Source organism: Ochotona princeps, chromosome 1 (genome assembly GCF_030435755.1).
Source record: "Ochotona princeps isolate mOchPri1 chromosome 1, mOchPri1.hap1, whole genome shotgun sequence".
Classification (NCBI taxonomy): Eukaryota; Metazoa; Chordata; class Mammalia; order Lagomorpha; family Ochotonidae; genus Ochotona; species Ochotona princeps.
The window spans coordinates 30788848-30804279 of NC_080832.1; the positions used below are offsets into that span (position 1 = coordinate 30788848).

The window sequence follows — 15432 nt, forward strand, 5'->3', positions numbered from 1 at the left end:
CGCCTCGCCCCGACCCGGGCCCTTCCCCGATCCACCCCGCCTCGCCCGGCCCCAGGCCGCCTCGCCCCGCCCCCGGCCGCCTCGCCCCGCCCCCGGCTCCGCCTCCCAGGGCGGGCAGAGCCCTGAGAGCTGCGGGCAGCATGTGACCGTCCACTCCACGCCACAAGCGGAGATGACCGGCTTGAGCGGTGGCCACCCGTCAGTCGGCGTGTCGTAAGCTCGGGTTGAGGTGCGAGCGTGGAACTTGGAGTGGCGGCTCTGGAGTCCACTCGGCACATGGACGCGCCGGAGAATCCCGAGGGCCCTCGCCCACCAGGAGGTGATGGAGAGCAGTGGCCGGACCACCGGTGCCTTGGGCCTTGTGGCCTTTAGGGATTGAATTACTTTTAGCTTGGTTTGCTTCCCAGAGCTTCCAAAGGCTGGGCCCTGTCGCCGGTATTCGGCCAGCTTTTTCTTTCTGGAAGGGGTATAAAGTTCGAGTACTGGATGCGGTACAGTCTCTAAAGGATTTTCTTCCCAGTGGCTCTGCTTTTGAGTACTGCGTATTTAAGAATGTAATCAAATACGTGTTCCATTATGCAAATGGGAAACAGTACCCGGTGTTCCTGTCTCTTTCTTCGGGTTTCCCTACTTCTATTCCAAAATTTTTACAAGGATGCTTAACACTTCCTCATCTTGTAGAGTTATTATTATTATTTTTCTTTGGCAGGCAGGGGGTGGAGGATCTTTTTTCTAGACTACAGTGACAAAAAGAAAAAATCAAGAAAATCAAATCTATTTTTCTAAACATTTCCCCCAAATCATTTAATATAAAAACAGCTGATGAATTTGCTGGGATGTGTGAAGTTCAGAGTAATTTATTTGGTGTCTTTAAATAAAATGCTAACTTATCCCTGGGAATCGTGTTAAATGAATTGAGGTTTCAGACCAGTAATCAGGGTAGAAAAAAAGCTGATGCATGTTTTTTGTGAGACCTGCCTTTCCAGGAGCATGCTATTTAATGGTTAATTTGGCAGTTGAGTGATTTAACTTCTTTTCTCATCTTTGTAAGTCAGTTGATACCTCTAGAATTCTTCCTAATCTGACAGCACACATTGCTGTGCTTAACATGTGGCTGAGTCTGTAGTGTAGGAAGCCAAGGCCATGATCTTGTTAGCAGCCTCCTGGAGATCACCACGGCACTTCAGCCTTCCAAGTGCACTGAAGGTGAAGGTGAAACACACCAGATGGCTTGGTAATTGCTGCATTGGAAATAGTATAAACATGGAAAGGGATGCATTTTCAAAATCACACTGATGAACAAGTGTGGTGTTCTCCTTGCTCAAATGTGTTGTATGTAAAATAGCCCTTTGCTCAACCTAAGTTATCTTCAAAGTGCTTCATCCAGGTTCTGGAATCAGATGCCCAACTACATGCCTGTAATTGCAGCCTGTTTGCATTCAAGCTGCTGGCCCAGCAGGCGGTGCAGGACAGCCACCCAGGCGGCTTTCCAAAGACCAGCTTTTTGTACTGATATCTGTAGCATCCGTGAACTTAAGTTCCATGATGGGCTATGCCATCCTTGGACCCTTCTTCCCCAAGGAGGTAAGACATTTTTATATCCTTTTGAACTCCAACTTCTGAAGACACCGTTTGAATGACTTGTTTCCTACAGTATGTGAAATGTAACTATGGATGATGTATGGAGCTTCAGCAGAATATTCCTCTTAGGATATTTGATACAGGAAAGAAAAAAGGAATGCAAACAGCATCCTGGGGAGGCAGGAGGAGGCAGACACTTGGCACAGTGCCTGAGGGTACCTGCAGTGCTTATTGGAACGCCCAGTTGAGGTCCTTAGTCCTCATCTCTCTCCTCCCCATCCAGGTTCCCATCAATGGGCCACCTGGGAAACTGCAGATGATGACTCAAATGCTTGATCCCTGCCATGCGTGTGGGAGACTCGCACTGCGGTCTGGGCTCCTGGCACTGTGCTGGCCTTCCTGTTGTGCATTTGGGGAATGAACCAGTAAATGGAAGATCTCTGTCTCTTTCTCTGCCTCTGAAATAAATAACGATATATACCAAAATATGTTTTGGGAGGTGATTCATCTAATTATAATTAGCCTTCTCATTGGCACTTTGTTTGCCAGGTGTTTACCTGGTTTCTGTAATGGAACAAGAGGAAGGATACTAGAAATGGAGATTTGAATGTTACAGCAGCAGGAGAGTGTTAGCAGAGTAACTCTGTCTCCAGGAGTTTTTGTTGATTATCATCTTGAAATTAGGAAATACGGTCCATTAAATTCTCTTTTCATGCTTGAGTCTGTCGTGGCCTTTAGCTGCCATGTTTTTACAAAGGAGGATTTCAGTTATGTAATGTTGGCTAGTTCCTCTAATTATAGACTTTTTTTTTAAAGATTTATTTATTGTATTACAAAGTCAGATATACAGAGAGGAGGAGAGACAGAGAGGAAGATCTTCCGTCCGATGTTTCACTCCCCAAGTGAGCCGCATCGGCCTGTGCGCGCCGATCCGAAGCTGGGAACCTGGAACCTCTTCCAGGTCTCCCACACGGGTGCAGGGACCCAAAGCTTTGGGCCATCCTCGACTGCTTTCCCAGGCCACAAGCAGGGAGCTGGATGGGAAGTGGAGCTGCCGGGATTAGAACCGGCGCCCATATGGGATCCTGGGGCGTTCAAGGCGAGGACTTAAGCCGCTAGGCCACGCCGCCGGGCCCTACCTAATTATAGACTTTTACGTGGGCCTTGGGTTTTGGGATGATGGCACAGGTGGTCTCCAAGAACTGGCTTCTGGAGATCAGGGGGATACTTATATGAATGAAATAGGACTGGTCTGAACAAGGGCAGAGCATATGGCTGTGTGTTTCATTTTCTGCTGTTTGCCAAAGCCTCAGCTCACAGTGCACTGGCAGCTTCTGAGGCCTCTAACAACTCTGATAACATAGGGGCCTTCTCTCTGCATGTGACAAAGAAGGCCAAAGTCACTTTTCTGTAGCTCTGCTTTTAATGTATGTGCCACGCATTTATCCATTTTGTCCCTGCACAACCCCCGTACGTAGGATAATGAGAATGTCAATCACAACATAAATGAAGAGCACTCTCAGAAGTTGTGACATTCCCAATTCAGTTCTGTTCACAAAGAAATTTTCAGTGTTCTTACTCTTGGGTGTGCCAGACGCTGATGTGGTAGGAGGAATAAAGGTCAAGGGCATGTACCTGTATTAGCTGGGAGTGAAGAAATGTGAACAGCAATAACAACAGTAACAAATGGCTCCAGACTATTTGAATTTTCTGTAAGAGGAATGGCTTATTGTGCCTCACAGGAGAAACCTAAAGAGACTGTTGAGAGGTGGTCGTACCAAAACTGCATAGCAGATACAAGGGTGTTCTAGAACTTGCAGATATGGCAAAGTGAATGGTATGACCATGGGGAACAGCATATAGGTTGTCTGGCCTGACCTGGGAGTGGGGTGGCGCAGCCTGGAACTGTAATGCACACCCAGCACTGAGTCACCAGGAAGTTGTCAGAGCTGTCTGAGTAGAGTAGAGTGACAAGATTTGCTTTTTGGTAAAATATTAATAATGGGAGCCCCTGGAATTAGAAGAATTATAAGGGATCAACCAGTTGAAAGTGCATTTCCTGGTTTAGCTGGAACTGAGTAAGTACAACTAAAGGAAAGCCAGGCTATGGGTGTAATTTTTTTCAGCTTTTGCTTGTAGAGAGGAAGGCTGAAGGGAAGAAAATGAATTCAGGAGACAGGACTTTAGAAGTTGTAGCACAAGAATGGACTCTTCTTTTTGATTTTTTTAAAGTCTTCATATTGATAATGCATTGAAAAAATTGTACCTTTAATCCTACATGTTCATGCATACTGTCAGAACTAACAGGGCAAAGGAAAAGTGAAGACCTTCTTTCTAAATTCAAGAATGTGATTCTTCTGTTCATCATTTTTTTTTGCCCTGCCTCTCCTTTGTCATAGCATTACATGTGAACTAGAAGTGATTTTTAAAATATTTATTTTTATTTAGAAGTGGCGTTAAAGAGAGAGAGAGAATGAGAATGAGAATGAATCTATCGTCTGCTTCACTCCTCAAATGGCCTCAATGGCTGGAGCTCAGTCAATCCAAAGTCTGGAGCTTCTGGGCTTCCCACATGGGTTCCGGGGTCCCAGGACTTAAACCACCCTGCACTGATGCTCAGCCATAAGCAGGGAGCTGGATTGTAAGTGGAACACCAAGAGTACCAATCTATAGTGCCTAGAAGGGATGCCTGTGGCACAGGCAGAGTTTAGCCGACTATGTCCTGGTGCCGGCCCCAAAAGTTATTTTTAATACCTGTTCTTGTTCTCCCATTGTAAGAAGGTCCCCAGAAATGTTCAGTTGCTGCCAAGGCATGTGGTTCTAGAGTATTCTATGTTATTATTACATTTGTACAGTGGATATGGGACTCGATGTAGAATGTAGTGAGTCAATGATGCTTGACTTTTGCAAATCTGTGTCTTTATCTATGAATGTGGGTGGTGAAAAATACAAGAAGGATTCAAAAGTCTGTGGAAAATGGAATTAAAAGATAATGGGGATTTCCCACCAACCTTTTGAAGCATTGTTGTACATCCTTTATTTACTTGTGGGCATATACTATATAAAATGAGCCCAATACAGTTTCTGGACGATAGTGAGGACCGGTAAGTATTAGTTTCTATAACCACTGTTGTTTTCTAAAGATTATATGCTTATTTTCTCTATTAAGTATGTGGATCATGTAATCTCTTTCATTGAATGTTTTGCTTATGGCTTAACTGACTCTGGCAGTTCCTTCACTTTGAGGAACATGAGCTTTCTGTAGTAGAAAAACTCTGGTCTGTGTGTACTCTTACTGTGACCTAGGATGTGATGAAGACTATCTTGAAAAATGGAATCTCACATCTCATTCATATGGTAGTTAGGACTCTAGAGGAGAACACTCAGTTCTGAAGATTGTGGAATTGTGGGTTTAAATCCTTCCTGAGTAATTACTGCAGTGCTGTGGGCCCATCCGTTCTGCTCTCCTCCACTAGGGTCATGGGACCACCTTTCTGGGGCCTTGCTAGAGGAGTGGGGTCTTTCTTGAAGTCAGCTTATGATTGACTTCACTTATCTGGTCTCCTGTGGCATGGTACTCTAAGGAATGTAGGGTTGATTTAAAGAGGCATAGTTTAACATGAAAAAAAAAAAAGATGTCCTTGAAAGAGACTGAATGAGAGTGAGATCTTTACATGGGGAGGAATGGAAAAAGTTTATCTTAAAATTATTAGAGAGAATAGGTAAAGAACTATGATTAAAGCTGTTGTAGAGATTGGCTTTTGAAGGAAATAAGACAGAGGGAGAGAGTGTGTGTGTGTGTGTCTGCCTGTGGTTGTGGCCATGCAACCAGGTTTCTACAGTGAGAGGAAAGTTACTGGCAGAAATCGGAAGCTCTGTCAAAAGGATACATCTCAGTTGGACTTTTCTATCCATAAGCCATCACGGCTGGTACAACACCCGACATCTAGAAAGTGCTCAGTCAGTCATTGCTAGCTGTCTGAGAGAACATAGAGTTGCATTGTTTAGGCTTTGACTTCATTGTATGATACATTGCCTGTCCTGGATTAAAGAAATGAAATCATGCTCTAAGTCCTTCCAGTGCTATGGCTTGGAAATTGAAGTAAGCATCTGCTATATTTCCAGAATTTAAAAAAGTTTTGTTAAAGCTTATTTCTGTTCTTGACTATATGTTCAATTGTCTATCACAACAATACATATCTCAGAATCAATACTGTATTATCTGCAGTAAATTATGGGGGCTCATTGCTTAGAAAGCAAGACTGTAGTACTGACAGCTATGGCTGATGGGAGCTAAACTGTGGCAGGTGTTACAGGAGAAAGTGAGGTGTTTGGGAGCATGTTTCCTGTGCTGTGGTGTCAAGCAGGATCTTTCCACACTGTCGGGTAGTTGTCCTTAGTGCTGGAAGCAGAGACTGAATGGGTCGTGGATGACCCAAGGGCCGGCTCATGCAACTTCCTATTCTTGAATTTCGTGACTGGGAAGCGTTCTTTGTTTTTAGCAGTGTAAAATTCTAGAACTAAGGAAGTGCATGTAAAGCAGCTGTTTGCCTTGTCCCGTGACTATGAAGTAGTGTCCAGATTTCTTCCTCCAAAGATTTTTGGGTTTGTTTATAGTCATGTCTGCCTGCACTTACGGATGTGAGGAGTGAGCTATTTTCGTGTCCATTTCACGCCTAGTTTCCTCGTTCTTTGTCACTCTGAGCATTTTAAGGACTCCCCCAATAAAATTCACAAGAAGATGCCACTTTGATCTCATTTTTGTTTCCGTGCTGCATCAGGTCACATGCTCACTTCACAACAGTGCAAAGTCTGTCTTTCAAACATTTTTCCTATTTTGGTTTCTTTAAAGGCTGAAAAGAAGGGAGCCAGTAATACTGTGATTGGTATGATCTTTGGATGTTATGCTTTGTTTGACTTGCTGTCATCTTTGTTGTTTGGAAAATATGTAAGTATTAAAGTATGTGCATTTTAATTTAAAAGTTATAAAATGAATTATTGTAACTTTGCAAATTCAGAACATCATTTGATATAATAATAATGACCTTTACAATTTCATAAATTTTTTATCCTTAAGAGAGATGAATTTTTAACTATTTCCATGTGTGTAAGCCATTCCAGAAGAAATGATCATAATAATATATTAACTGCACACGTCTTCCCAAAGTCTAGATTTTATAACATAGTGGACTTTCTAATGTCAATGTAGTGTTGGTGAAGTCATCAATTTACCACTGTTCTTTGGCATTTGTTACAGCTTGCACATTTTGGAGCAAAATTTGTGTTTGTAGCAGGAACATTTGTCTCAGGAGCAGTTACAGTTCTCTTTGGGTAAGTCATACTCTGATATGTTTGGAATGTCAGTATATCTAGTAATTGAGTTTCAAATGTTAATGACTGCTTTAAATCAGTGGATGTTATTGTTTGTTGAATGCACAGCCCATGACCATTGGCAGAGGAATTGGACAAAAAAAGAACAGGAATGAAAGAAAAACAGTAATGAATGATAACGATCTTAAGAAAAGTCTTTCAGGGGATTACTGTTAAGCCAGCAAGCTTATCAATTTTTTTATTGATTTATTTTTTTATTTGAAAGACAGCTTTAGAGAGAGGAGATCTTCCATATGCTGGATGCTCCCCTAAGGCCACAGCACTAAGTCACCACACTGACCTCTTCTCAACGTGCATTTTAGGATTTCTGTGATTGTGAATGACAGAAAGTAAACTCACTTTCTGAGTAACAGGAACTCTTTTTGGCTTTTGCAAGAAAAGTGGATTTCTTTCCTGAGGAATCAACTCCAAAATGCCAGGACACAGGCGCTGTCTAATGCCATCAGAAATCTTTCTCAGCTGCCCAGCTTTTGCTACCTTCTTCTTAAGCTTTGTTCTTGGAGGAGAGCTCTCCTTTTGGTGTCAGATGTCCCCCGCGGTGCCAGTAGAAAGAGAGTGACACTCTCATGATTGCTCCCTGAGAGTCCTAGACTAGATCTTTTTTTGCTGACCCATCCTGCTTCATTGGTGCTACAACTCAGGAAGGGAAATATTCTCATTGGCTGCACCAGGTCACATGTTCACTTCCCAACAGTGTAAAGTATTTTTCCCCATTGCTATTTCCAGAGAGAGGGAAAATGAGTACCAGAAGGGAAAAAGCTCTGAAACTGCTGAAGTTTAGAGCCTGTAAGCCAGTAGAATAATGACAAATAATAGTGAAGAACTTGTGCACGTGTTGGGGGGGACACAGGAGAAGGATGAGAGTGCAGTAAGATTATGGGGAAATAAAGTCAGGGAGGCAGAGTAACTGAAAAGTTTTTGTTGTTTTTTTGTTTGTTTCATTTTATTCTTTCTTGGGTGGGGTGTTCTTTTTTTTTTTTTGCTTTCATAGCTTTTTAATACATTATTTTTTTCTTTTTTTATACATTTTATTATTATTGTTATTATTTTATAGTACATTTTCATATTCCCTTATCCCCTCCCCAGTTCCCTCCCCCCCCCCAGTTCCTCTATATCATTACTAACATATAGTTCTTCATACTCAGTCATATGTCCATCATTGTGGGCCTGGACAATGGCAGAGAGTCCAGAATCCTATTGTCAAGATATAGTAAACAGTTTCATTGTAAGTCCATCTTTGTCTGGAAGTAGAAATGCATACCACACTACATCCTCACATCTGAATGTTAGTCTCCATTTCACAGCTACTGTATATCCCCTTAAATGAAAAGTCATGATTCAAAATCAACAATAGAAAGAGGAAATTTACAATGCCATAAAGTTTAATGACATGTTACTAGATATGACAGTCTCCATTACACAGCTACTATACATCCCCTTAAATGAGAAGTCGTGATACAAAATCAACAAATATAAATTTACAATGCCTGAAGTTAAATGACATGTTACTAGATATGACAGTCTCCATTACACAGCTACTATATATCCTCTTAAATGAAGAGCCACAAAACAAAATCAACAACAGGAAGAAAAAAGAAATTAACAACACCAAGAAGTTAAATAACATGCTATTAAATGACTAATGTGTAGCTGAAGAAATGAAAATCAAGAACCTTCTTGCAGAAAATGAGGCTACTGTATGATATACGAGTCATTGAATGATTTATTCAGAAGGAAGTGTTTTGAAGAGATGAAACTAACAGAGAATAACAAAACCCATGTGATATAGTTTCCGTTGATCTTTGTCAAGGTGTGTCTCCTCCAGACAATAAACAGATGGGTTTTGTTTTTAATCCAGTGTACTACTCTATGATGTTTGGTTAAGCTTAAGCCATTTACATTTATAGTTTAATATGTATGGGTGTTACGTTGGTCCTGTCATTTTAGGAATGGGTTGTTCATTGGTTTAGTCTTCTGTTGCCATTTTACTGGGATGTTCTTCCCATTTGCCTTTGGATTTGGTGGGTGCTATTCCTCTTCTCTGTCAAGAGAACATCTTGAAGTATCATTTGTAGGGCAGGTTTGGAAGAGGCAAATTCTTTTAACTTTTCTTTACTGTGGAAGAATTTTATTTCATTTTCAAAGACAAAAGAAAGCTTTGCTGGATATGTTATCCTAGGCCGACAATTTCTTTCTTTAGAATCTGGAATATGTCACTCCATTCTCTTCTGGCCCGTAGAGTTTCGTGTGAGAGATCTCCTGTGAGCTTAATTGGCTTTCCTTTATATGTCAATTGATTTTTTTCACGTGCACATTTAAAGATCTTTTCCTTATGCTCAATTGAAGAGAGCTTGATGATCATATGTCATGGTGAAGATCGCTTTTGGTCAAGCCTGTTGGGAGTTCTGTGCCCCTCCTGGAACTTGTTTCCCAATTCTTCCTCTAGATCAGGGAAATTTTCCTTTATTATTTCATTAAATACATTTGCAAACTCAGCTTCTCTTTCTACACCTTCTGGGATTCCCATAACTCTTAGATTTGGCCTCTTAATAGTGTCTTTCGATTCTTGAATACTTTTTTTGGCCTGATACAGCTCTGCTTCCAGCTTTTTGTTTGCTTCCCCCTGGTGACAGGAAATACCTTCCAATTCTGAGATTCTTCTGCTTGCTTCATTCTATTTTGGAGACTCTCCACTGTACTCTTAATTTGCACTACTGTGTTCTTAATTTCTGATATATCAGCCTTGACTTCCTTTATTGCTTCCTTAAATTCTTTGAACTCTTGCATGAGCTTCTCATTTTAATCAGAATCTTTAAAATGAGTCTTATGGATTCTGTGTGCCCCATTTTCTCAATGTCTTCCTCAGTTAACTCTGAGGTTGGCATAGGGTTTTGCTCCCTTGCAGGAGAGTTTTCAGCAATATTCATTATGCCTTTGTCTCTTCTTTTGCTCTTGATCATTGTACTTCTGGTTAGCAGAGTCTTCTCCTTTTGGCAGGTTTCTAAGCTGTGTCACCCACAGGTCTACAATGTGATTTTAGTTATTGCGGTTGGTACACAGCTTTTCTTGCAGCCACTTGTGCCACAACCTCCATCAAGTTCCAAGTCTGGGTTCTTATGTCAGATTTCCACTGTGGTCTCCACAGCCCCAGCTCTTGGCTCACCACTCACCACCTCCTGTGATACCGTGGTGAGGCTGCACTGTTGTCACTGCAACCTTTCTCCCACTTCCGCTTGGAGCAGGTCCCAGGATTAGAGAGACACCAGGTGTCCTACATAATTAGGTTGTTGGTGACGCTGATCTTGCTGGAGCCTGTTGGACATTAGGTCTGGGTGCCACATGGACCTATTTTGACCCGTATGATGCCACAGTCAGTATTATTTTCATGTGGGACCAGTGCAATCTCGGACCTCAGCAAGTTCTCGTGAGATCAGCACATGCGCAGTTCACTGTTTTCCCCCTGCAGTCCCAAAGCTATTGCCACAGTGCCCAAAATGGCGCCTGCCGTACCACCACTACAGTTCTTGATTTGCTGGCTGTCAGATCCGAGGGCTACCCAGACCTGCCCTGAATGGAACCCGTAGAATGCCACGTCGTTGCAGTTCACCCAGACAGAAATGAGCTCACTCCCAGATCAGCGCATGCTCAGTCCTCTCCCTCGCCCTTTCCTCCTTATGCAAAATGGTGCCCAATTCAGCTCTAGGGGGCAGACTGGACTGTGAAAGCCACTCTGTTCTCGTACTGCCCGTCTGAGATCTGCTGCTCTATCTCTGCTCCTGGTCAAATCAAACGGACCAACAGGAAGCACAGTTCTTTGTCTGGGTTCACCACCCGAGCTCCCAGTGAAAGTCCCTTCCCACCTTGTTGCTGGTGGAGTTCTGGCTGCTGTGGAGTTCAGATCTCCGTGCTGGAATATCAGTCTCTGCAACACCACACTGTTGTGTCCGCTGCTTTCCTGTGTCTGTCAGTTTCCAGGTACTCCTCTGCTGTTGTTCTGTCCTTTCCTATTTCCTGAAATATGTCCTCTCTGCTTCATCCTGGTTAAATGTTTTTCCGTCTGTATAAACGTGTCCTTACCCTATTCCGCCATCTTGATTCTAGGGCGAGGTGTTCTATTTTCTGCATTCATTCATTCTTTTGATGGTATGAGAGTTCTCTGAAGGTAAATCCTTACTTGTAAATATGTCTTGTTGGAAACTCTGCATACAGTTAACCTCTGTTTCTGTGGATTCTGCCTCCAGGGATTCAGCCAACAATGGTTAGAAGGCATTTTTAATTAAAAAATACATCTGTATTGAACATGTAAACATATTTTTTCTTGTTATTTTCTAAGCATTGTATAAAAACAATTTCATGGCATTAACTTTTTTGTTAAAGATTTATTTTATTTTTATTGGAAAGTCAGATATACAGAAAGGAGGCGAGACAGAAAGGAAGATCTTTCGTCCAATGACTCACTCCCCAAGTGACTGCAACAGCTGGAGCTGAGCTGATCTGAAGCCAGGAGCCAGGAACTTCCTCCAGGTCTCCCACGTGGGTGCAGGGACCTAAGGCTTTGGGCTGTCCTCAACTGCCTTCCCAGGCCACAAACAGGAAGCTGGATGGGAAGTGGGGCAGCGGGGATTAGAACTGGCAGCTATGTGGGATCCTGTCCTGGCGTGTGGAAAGCAAGGACTTTAGCCACTAAGTTACTGTGAAACCCAATGTAATCAAACCACTCTTTAAAAAGCTGTTCTAAAGACAACTTAATGTAATAACCATGAGTGAATACAGTGAGAATAATTAGGGGGAAAAAATAAAAACTGGCTTGACATTTAAGATTTGTCTTTCTCTTGCATTTTAGTGTCTTGGATCAAGTGCCAGATGGACCAATATTTATTGTTATGTGTTTTCTGGTGAGGATAATGGATGCAGTGAGCTTTAGTGCAGCCATAACTGCTTCCTCTTCTATCATCGCGAAGGCTTTTCCAAATAACGTAGCTACAGTATTGGTATGTATCTTACATGTTTTTGAAAATTTCCTTTGATTGACCTTGCAGATAAAAATTGGCATCCTCTCTCTATCTTGTGTGTTATCACTTTCCCTGCTAAGTTCAACTTGTAGCAGAAGGTTGTGTCAATAAATGAACCATTAGTGTTCTTAGGTGCTCTTGCTGGAAGGGGAGTTTTCCTGAATGTGTAGTTTGACTGAAAAATGTAATCTAAGCCAGTTCTTCCTTTTACCCCTTTTTGTTTTAGACTGAATAGCGTTTTTCTGTTTCCCTGTAGCCTACTTAATGGCTTAGCTGCCTGACACTTTCTTCGACTTTGGAAAAGACGTGCCCCTAATGGAAAAATACTTAGTTCTCACTAGAGAACTTTCCCCAGACTGACGGGATCATAGTGATTGTCCTGAAGTCCCTCAGTGCTAATGTGCTACCTGAAGAGTGCCCGTTAGTATCTAAAATCCCAGAACGCCCCTGTGGTCATGGCATCCCATATGGGTGTTGAATCATGTTCCTGTTACTCCACTTCATATGTAAATGGTTCCTCTCACTTTGCATTCACTTTTTAAAAGATTTATTTATTCCCATTAGAAAGACAAATCAGATTTACAAAGAGAAGGAGAGACAGAGAAAGATTTTGCATCCATTTCAACCACTATTCACTCCCCAAGTGGCCACAATGGCTGGAACTGAGTCAATCCAAAACCAGGCTCCAGGAACTTCTTCTGGGTCTCCCACATAGGTGCAGGGTCCCAAGGCTGTGGGCCGTCCTTGAATGCTTTCCCAGGCCACATGCAAGGATTTGGATGGGAAGTGGAGCATCTGGGATATGAACTGGTGCTTGAAGAGGGCAGATTAGCTAATTAAGCCATTGTGCCAGGTTCTATTTTTTAAAATTTTGTTTGAAAAGAGACACACAAAGAAAAACAGAGACCAAGATCTTCCATAGATGAATTCACCTCTCCAAGTGCACATAACATCTACACCTGGGCCAGAACAAAGTCAAGAGCCTGAAACTTGCTGTGGGCCTCTCACCTGGATGGCAGTACCTGAGGTACTTCAGCTATCATTGGTTGCTGCCTAGGCACACCAGTAGGATGCTAGTGCTGGAAACAGCAGATCCAGGCTGTAGTCAGGCACTCTGCCATGCGCTTCAGGCATTCCACATATCAAATGTCTCTGCCTACATATTCACTGGTTATTTCTTCAAATGGAATATATTAACTCAGTCTTCTTTTCTTTTTTGCTCATTTTCAGGGAAGTCTTGAAACTTTTTCCGGATTAGGACTAGCCCTGGGTCCCCCTTTAGGTGGCTTTTTATATCAATCCTTTGGCTATGAATTGCCTTTCATTTTTCTGGGCTGTATCGTCCTCCTGATGGTTCCATTCAACATGTGTATTTTACCCAATTATGGTAAGTCTACTTTTATCGCTGCTTTGAGATACTCAAGTTTAAATATGCCTTTGTGGGAGACCAGTTTACTACAAACTGAGTTTAGTCAATGTTGTAAACAATAGCTTTTTAGAGTTCCATGAAGGCATTGGTTTTCTTTTCAGAATTTTTATAGGCAGTTGTCTTATATGAATTTTTATATACTACAGATTCTTCCCAACCTTTAGAACAATCAAATATTTAATTTCTGCTTCAAAATGATTCCATCTGTAATGCCATCTAGATGTATTCATGAACTGAACTAACTAGCCAAAGCAGGAGGTCACTGTGGGGCACGTTGGCCAACAGCTCTGAGAGGTTCCAGGATATCTCTGAGGCAGTAAGTGATACACAGAGTTCTATATAAATTTCCGCTAAGGAATAGCTTTGCTTCATAAGTATTTCTGTCTGCTCAAGTATTTCAGATAGTCCATTTATTTTGCTCCAAAATATTTTTGAAACCAAATATGGTTCATCATGCGTATTTGTCATGAACCAGAAGCACACACATCACCCAAATATGCATATTATAAAATGTAGAAATGTATTCCTATACATATGTGATTGTAATGAAAAACCTGGGCTACTTCACTTTGCTAAGGAGAAGAAAAGCCATAAATAATAATTCTTATGTTATTTTGTACACACCCAGATGCAGAGAAGTGAATAATACATTTTTAAAAAAGATTTATTGATTTTTATTGCAAAATCAGATTTACAGAGAGAAGGAGAGACAGAGAGAAAGATCTTCCATCCTCTGGTTCACTCCCCAAGTGGCCACAAAGGCCAGACTTGAGCCGATCTGAAGCCAGGAGCCAAGACCTCTTCCTGGTCTCCCATGCGGGTGCAGGGTCCCAAGACTTTGGGCTGTCCTCGACTGCTTTCCCAGGACACAAGCAGGGAGCTGGTTGGGGAGCGAAGCAGCTGGGACATGAACGAGGTACCCACATGGGATCTCGGTGCATGCAAGGCCAGGACTTCAGCCATTAGGCTATCACATTGGACTCAGAAAGTATATTTCTAATTAATGCAAATAGAGAACCTACAAGATGTAGTTGTAGTAAATGTAGAAATAAGAGTATAAAAATTTAAGTTTCCATGGATACACATGTCCCAGTGTTTCCAGAAGGATCTAGGATAGGAGGGTAAGGCCAGTGCTTCCTCGCACAGGTTTCTACAGCTACCCACACAGCGTAGCTCAGGTGCAAGAACACGGAGCCACATGAGGCTGCCATGGCAATCACCCTGGCTGCAGAGTTAATGCCTGATAGGAGGAGTCAACCTGCCTCGTGATATGTGCATGGGAACTGCTGCCAGATCTGCAGGAGGGACACACTGGTTACAAGCACCTTGGAGAGCCACAGAACACATCTTTCTCACATAACTAGAGCTCACTTTTAGACTCTCTGTCAAGATAAAGTTTACAACCAGAGTTACAGTATTGTAAGTAAGGTTGCCGTGTAACATGGTAGGCGTTAGAGGTAGCCCCTTTAAGTTGCTGACAGAAGGAGCTCAGGACAGATCTGGCCATCCCAGTGGGACCATGGAGCTGGAGAGGCAGTACCACGGGGAGCCACTCGGTGGGTGGTGCTTGTCCTCCTTCGAGGTCTCTAGATGAACATTCCCAGCTGTGCCTAGGTTTGTTGTCTGAATACTTGGCTAATAATTAAGAAATAGACAGCGGGTCAGAGTCTCACGTACCAAGGAGAAAACACTTTTAACTCTTTCCTACATCATTTGCCAAGACATACTAACTAGCTTGTAGTTCAGCTGCCTATTGAGAACCTCAGTGATTAGATGTTGAACTTGCCCCACCACGGGTTACCCTTGATGCCTGGCCGGTACTTCTCACCACTCTCTCCCCCTCCATACTCGCTGTCCATTGTAGTCTTCAGCCACACCTACCTAGCTACTGAGTAATTATTTCTCTTCATTTTTTTGTTATTTCTTAAGTTTCCCTGCAGCATGACCAAACTTAACAAAAGCAGAGGTAGCTGGGATTTTCATGACCCACAACAAACGGTTTGAAAACTGTTCTTTTTT

The 15432-nt window shown here is 42.4% G+C and overlaps 1 protein-coding gene across 2 annotated transcripts in view; it reads left to right on the forward strand.

The window, feature by feature from the left end:
* The first annotated feature begins 210 nt into the window (after positions 1–210).
* SLC18B1 (solute carrier family 18 member B1) overlaps positions 211–15432 on the forward strand; it is a 36442-nt gene continuing 21220 nt past the window's right edge. The window contains exons 1-6 of one of the 2 annotated variants that reach the window (XM_058673673.1): positions 211–319; positions 1376–1584; positions 6434–6529; positions 6839–6912; positions 11816–11963; positions 13215–13371. In XM_058673673.1, coding sequence (XP_058529656.1) covers positions 1543–1584; positions 6434–6529; positions 6839–6912; positions 11816–11963; positions 13215–13371 — 517 coding nt within the window. In that variant the 5' untranslated portion in view covers positions 211–319; positions 1376–1542. The remainder of the gene's footprint in view (positions 320–1375; positions 1585–6433; positions 6530–6838; positions 6913–11815; positions 11964–13214; positions 13372–15432) is intronic. The other variant, XM_058673633.1, reaches the window with a different exon arrangement.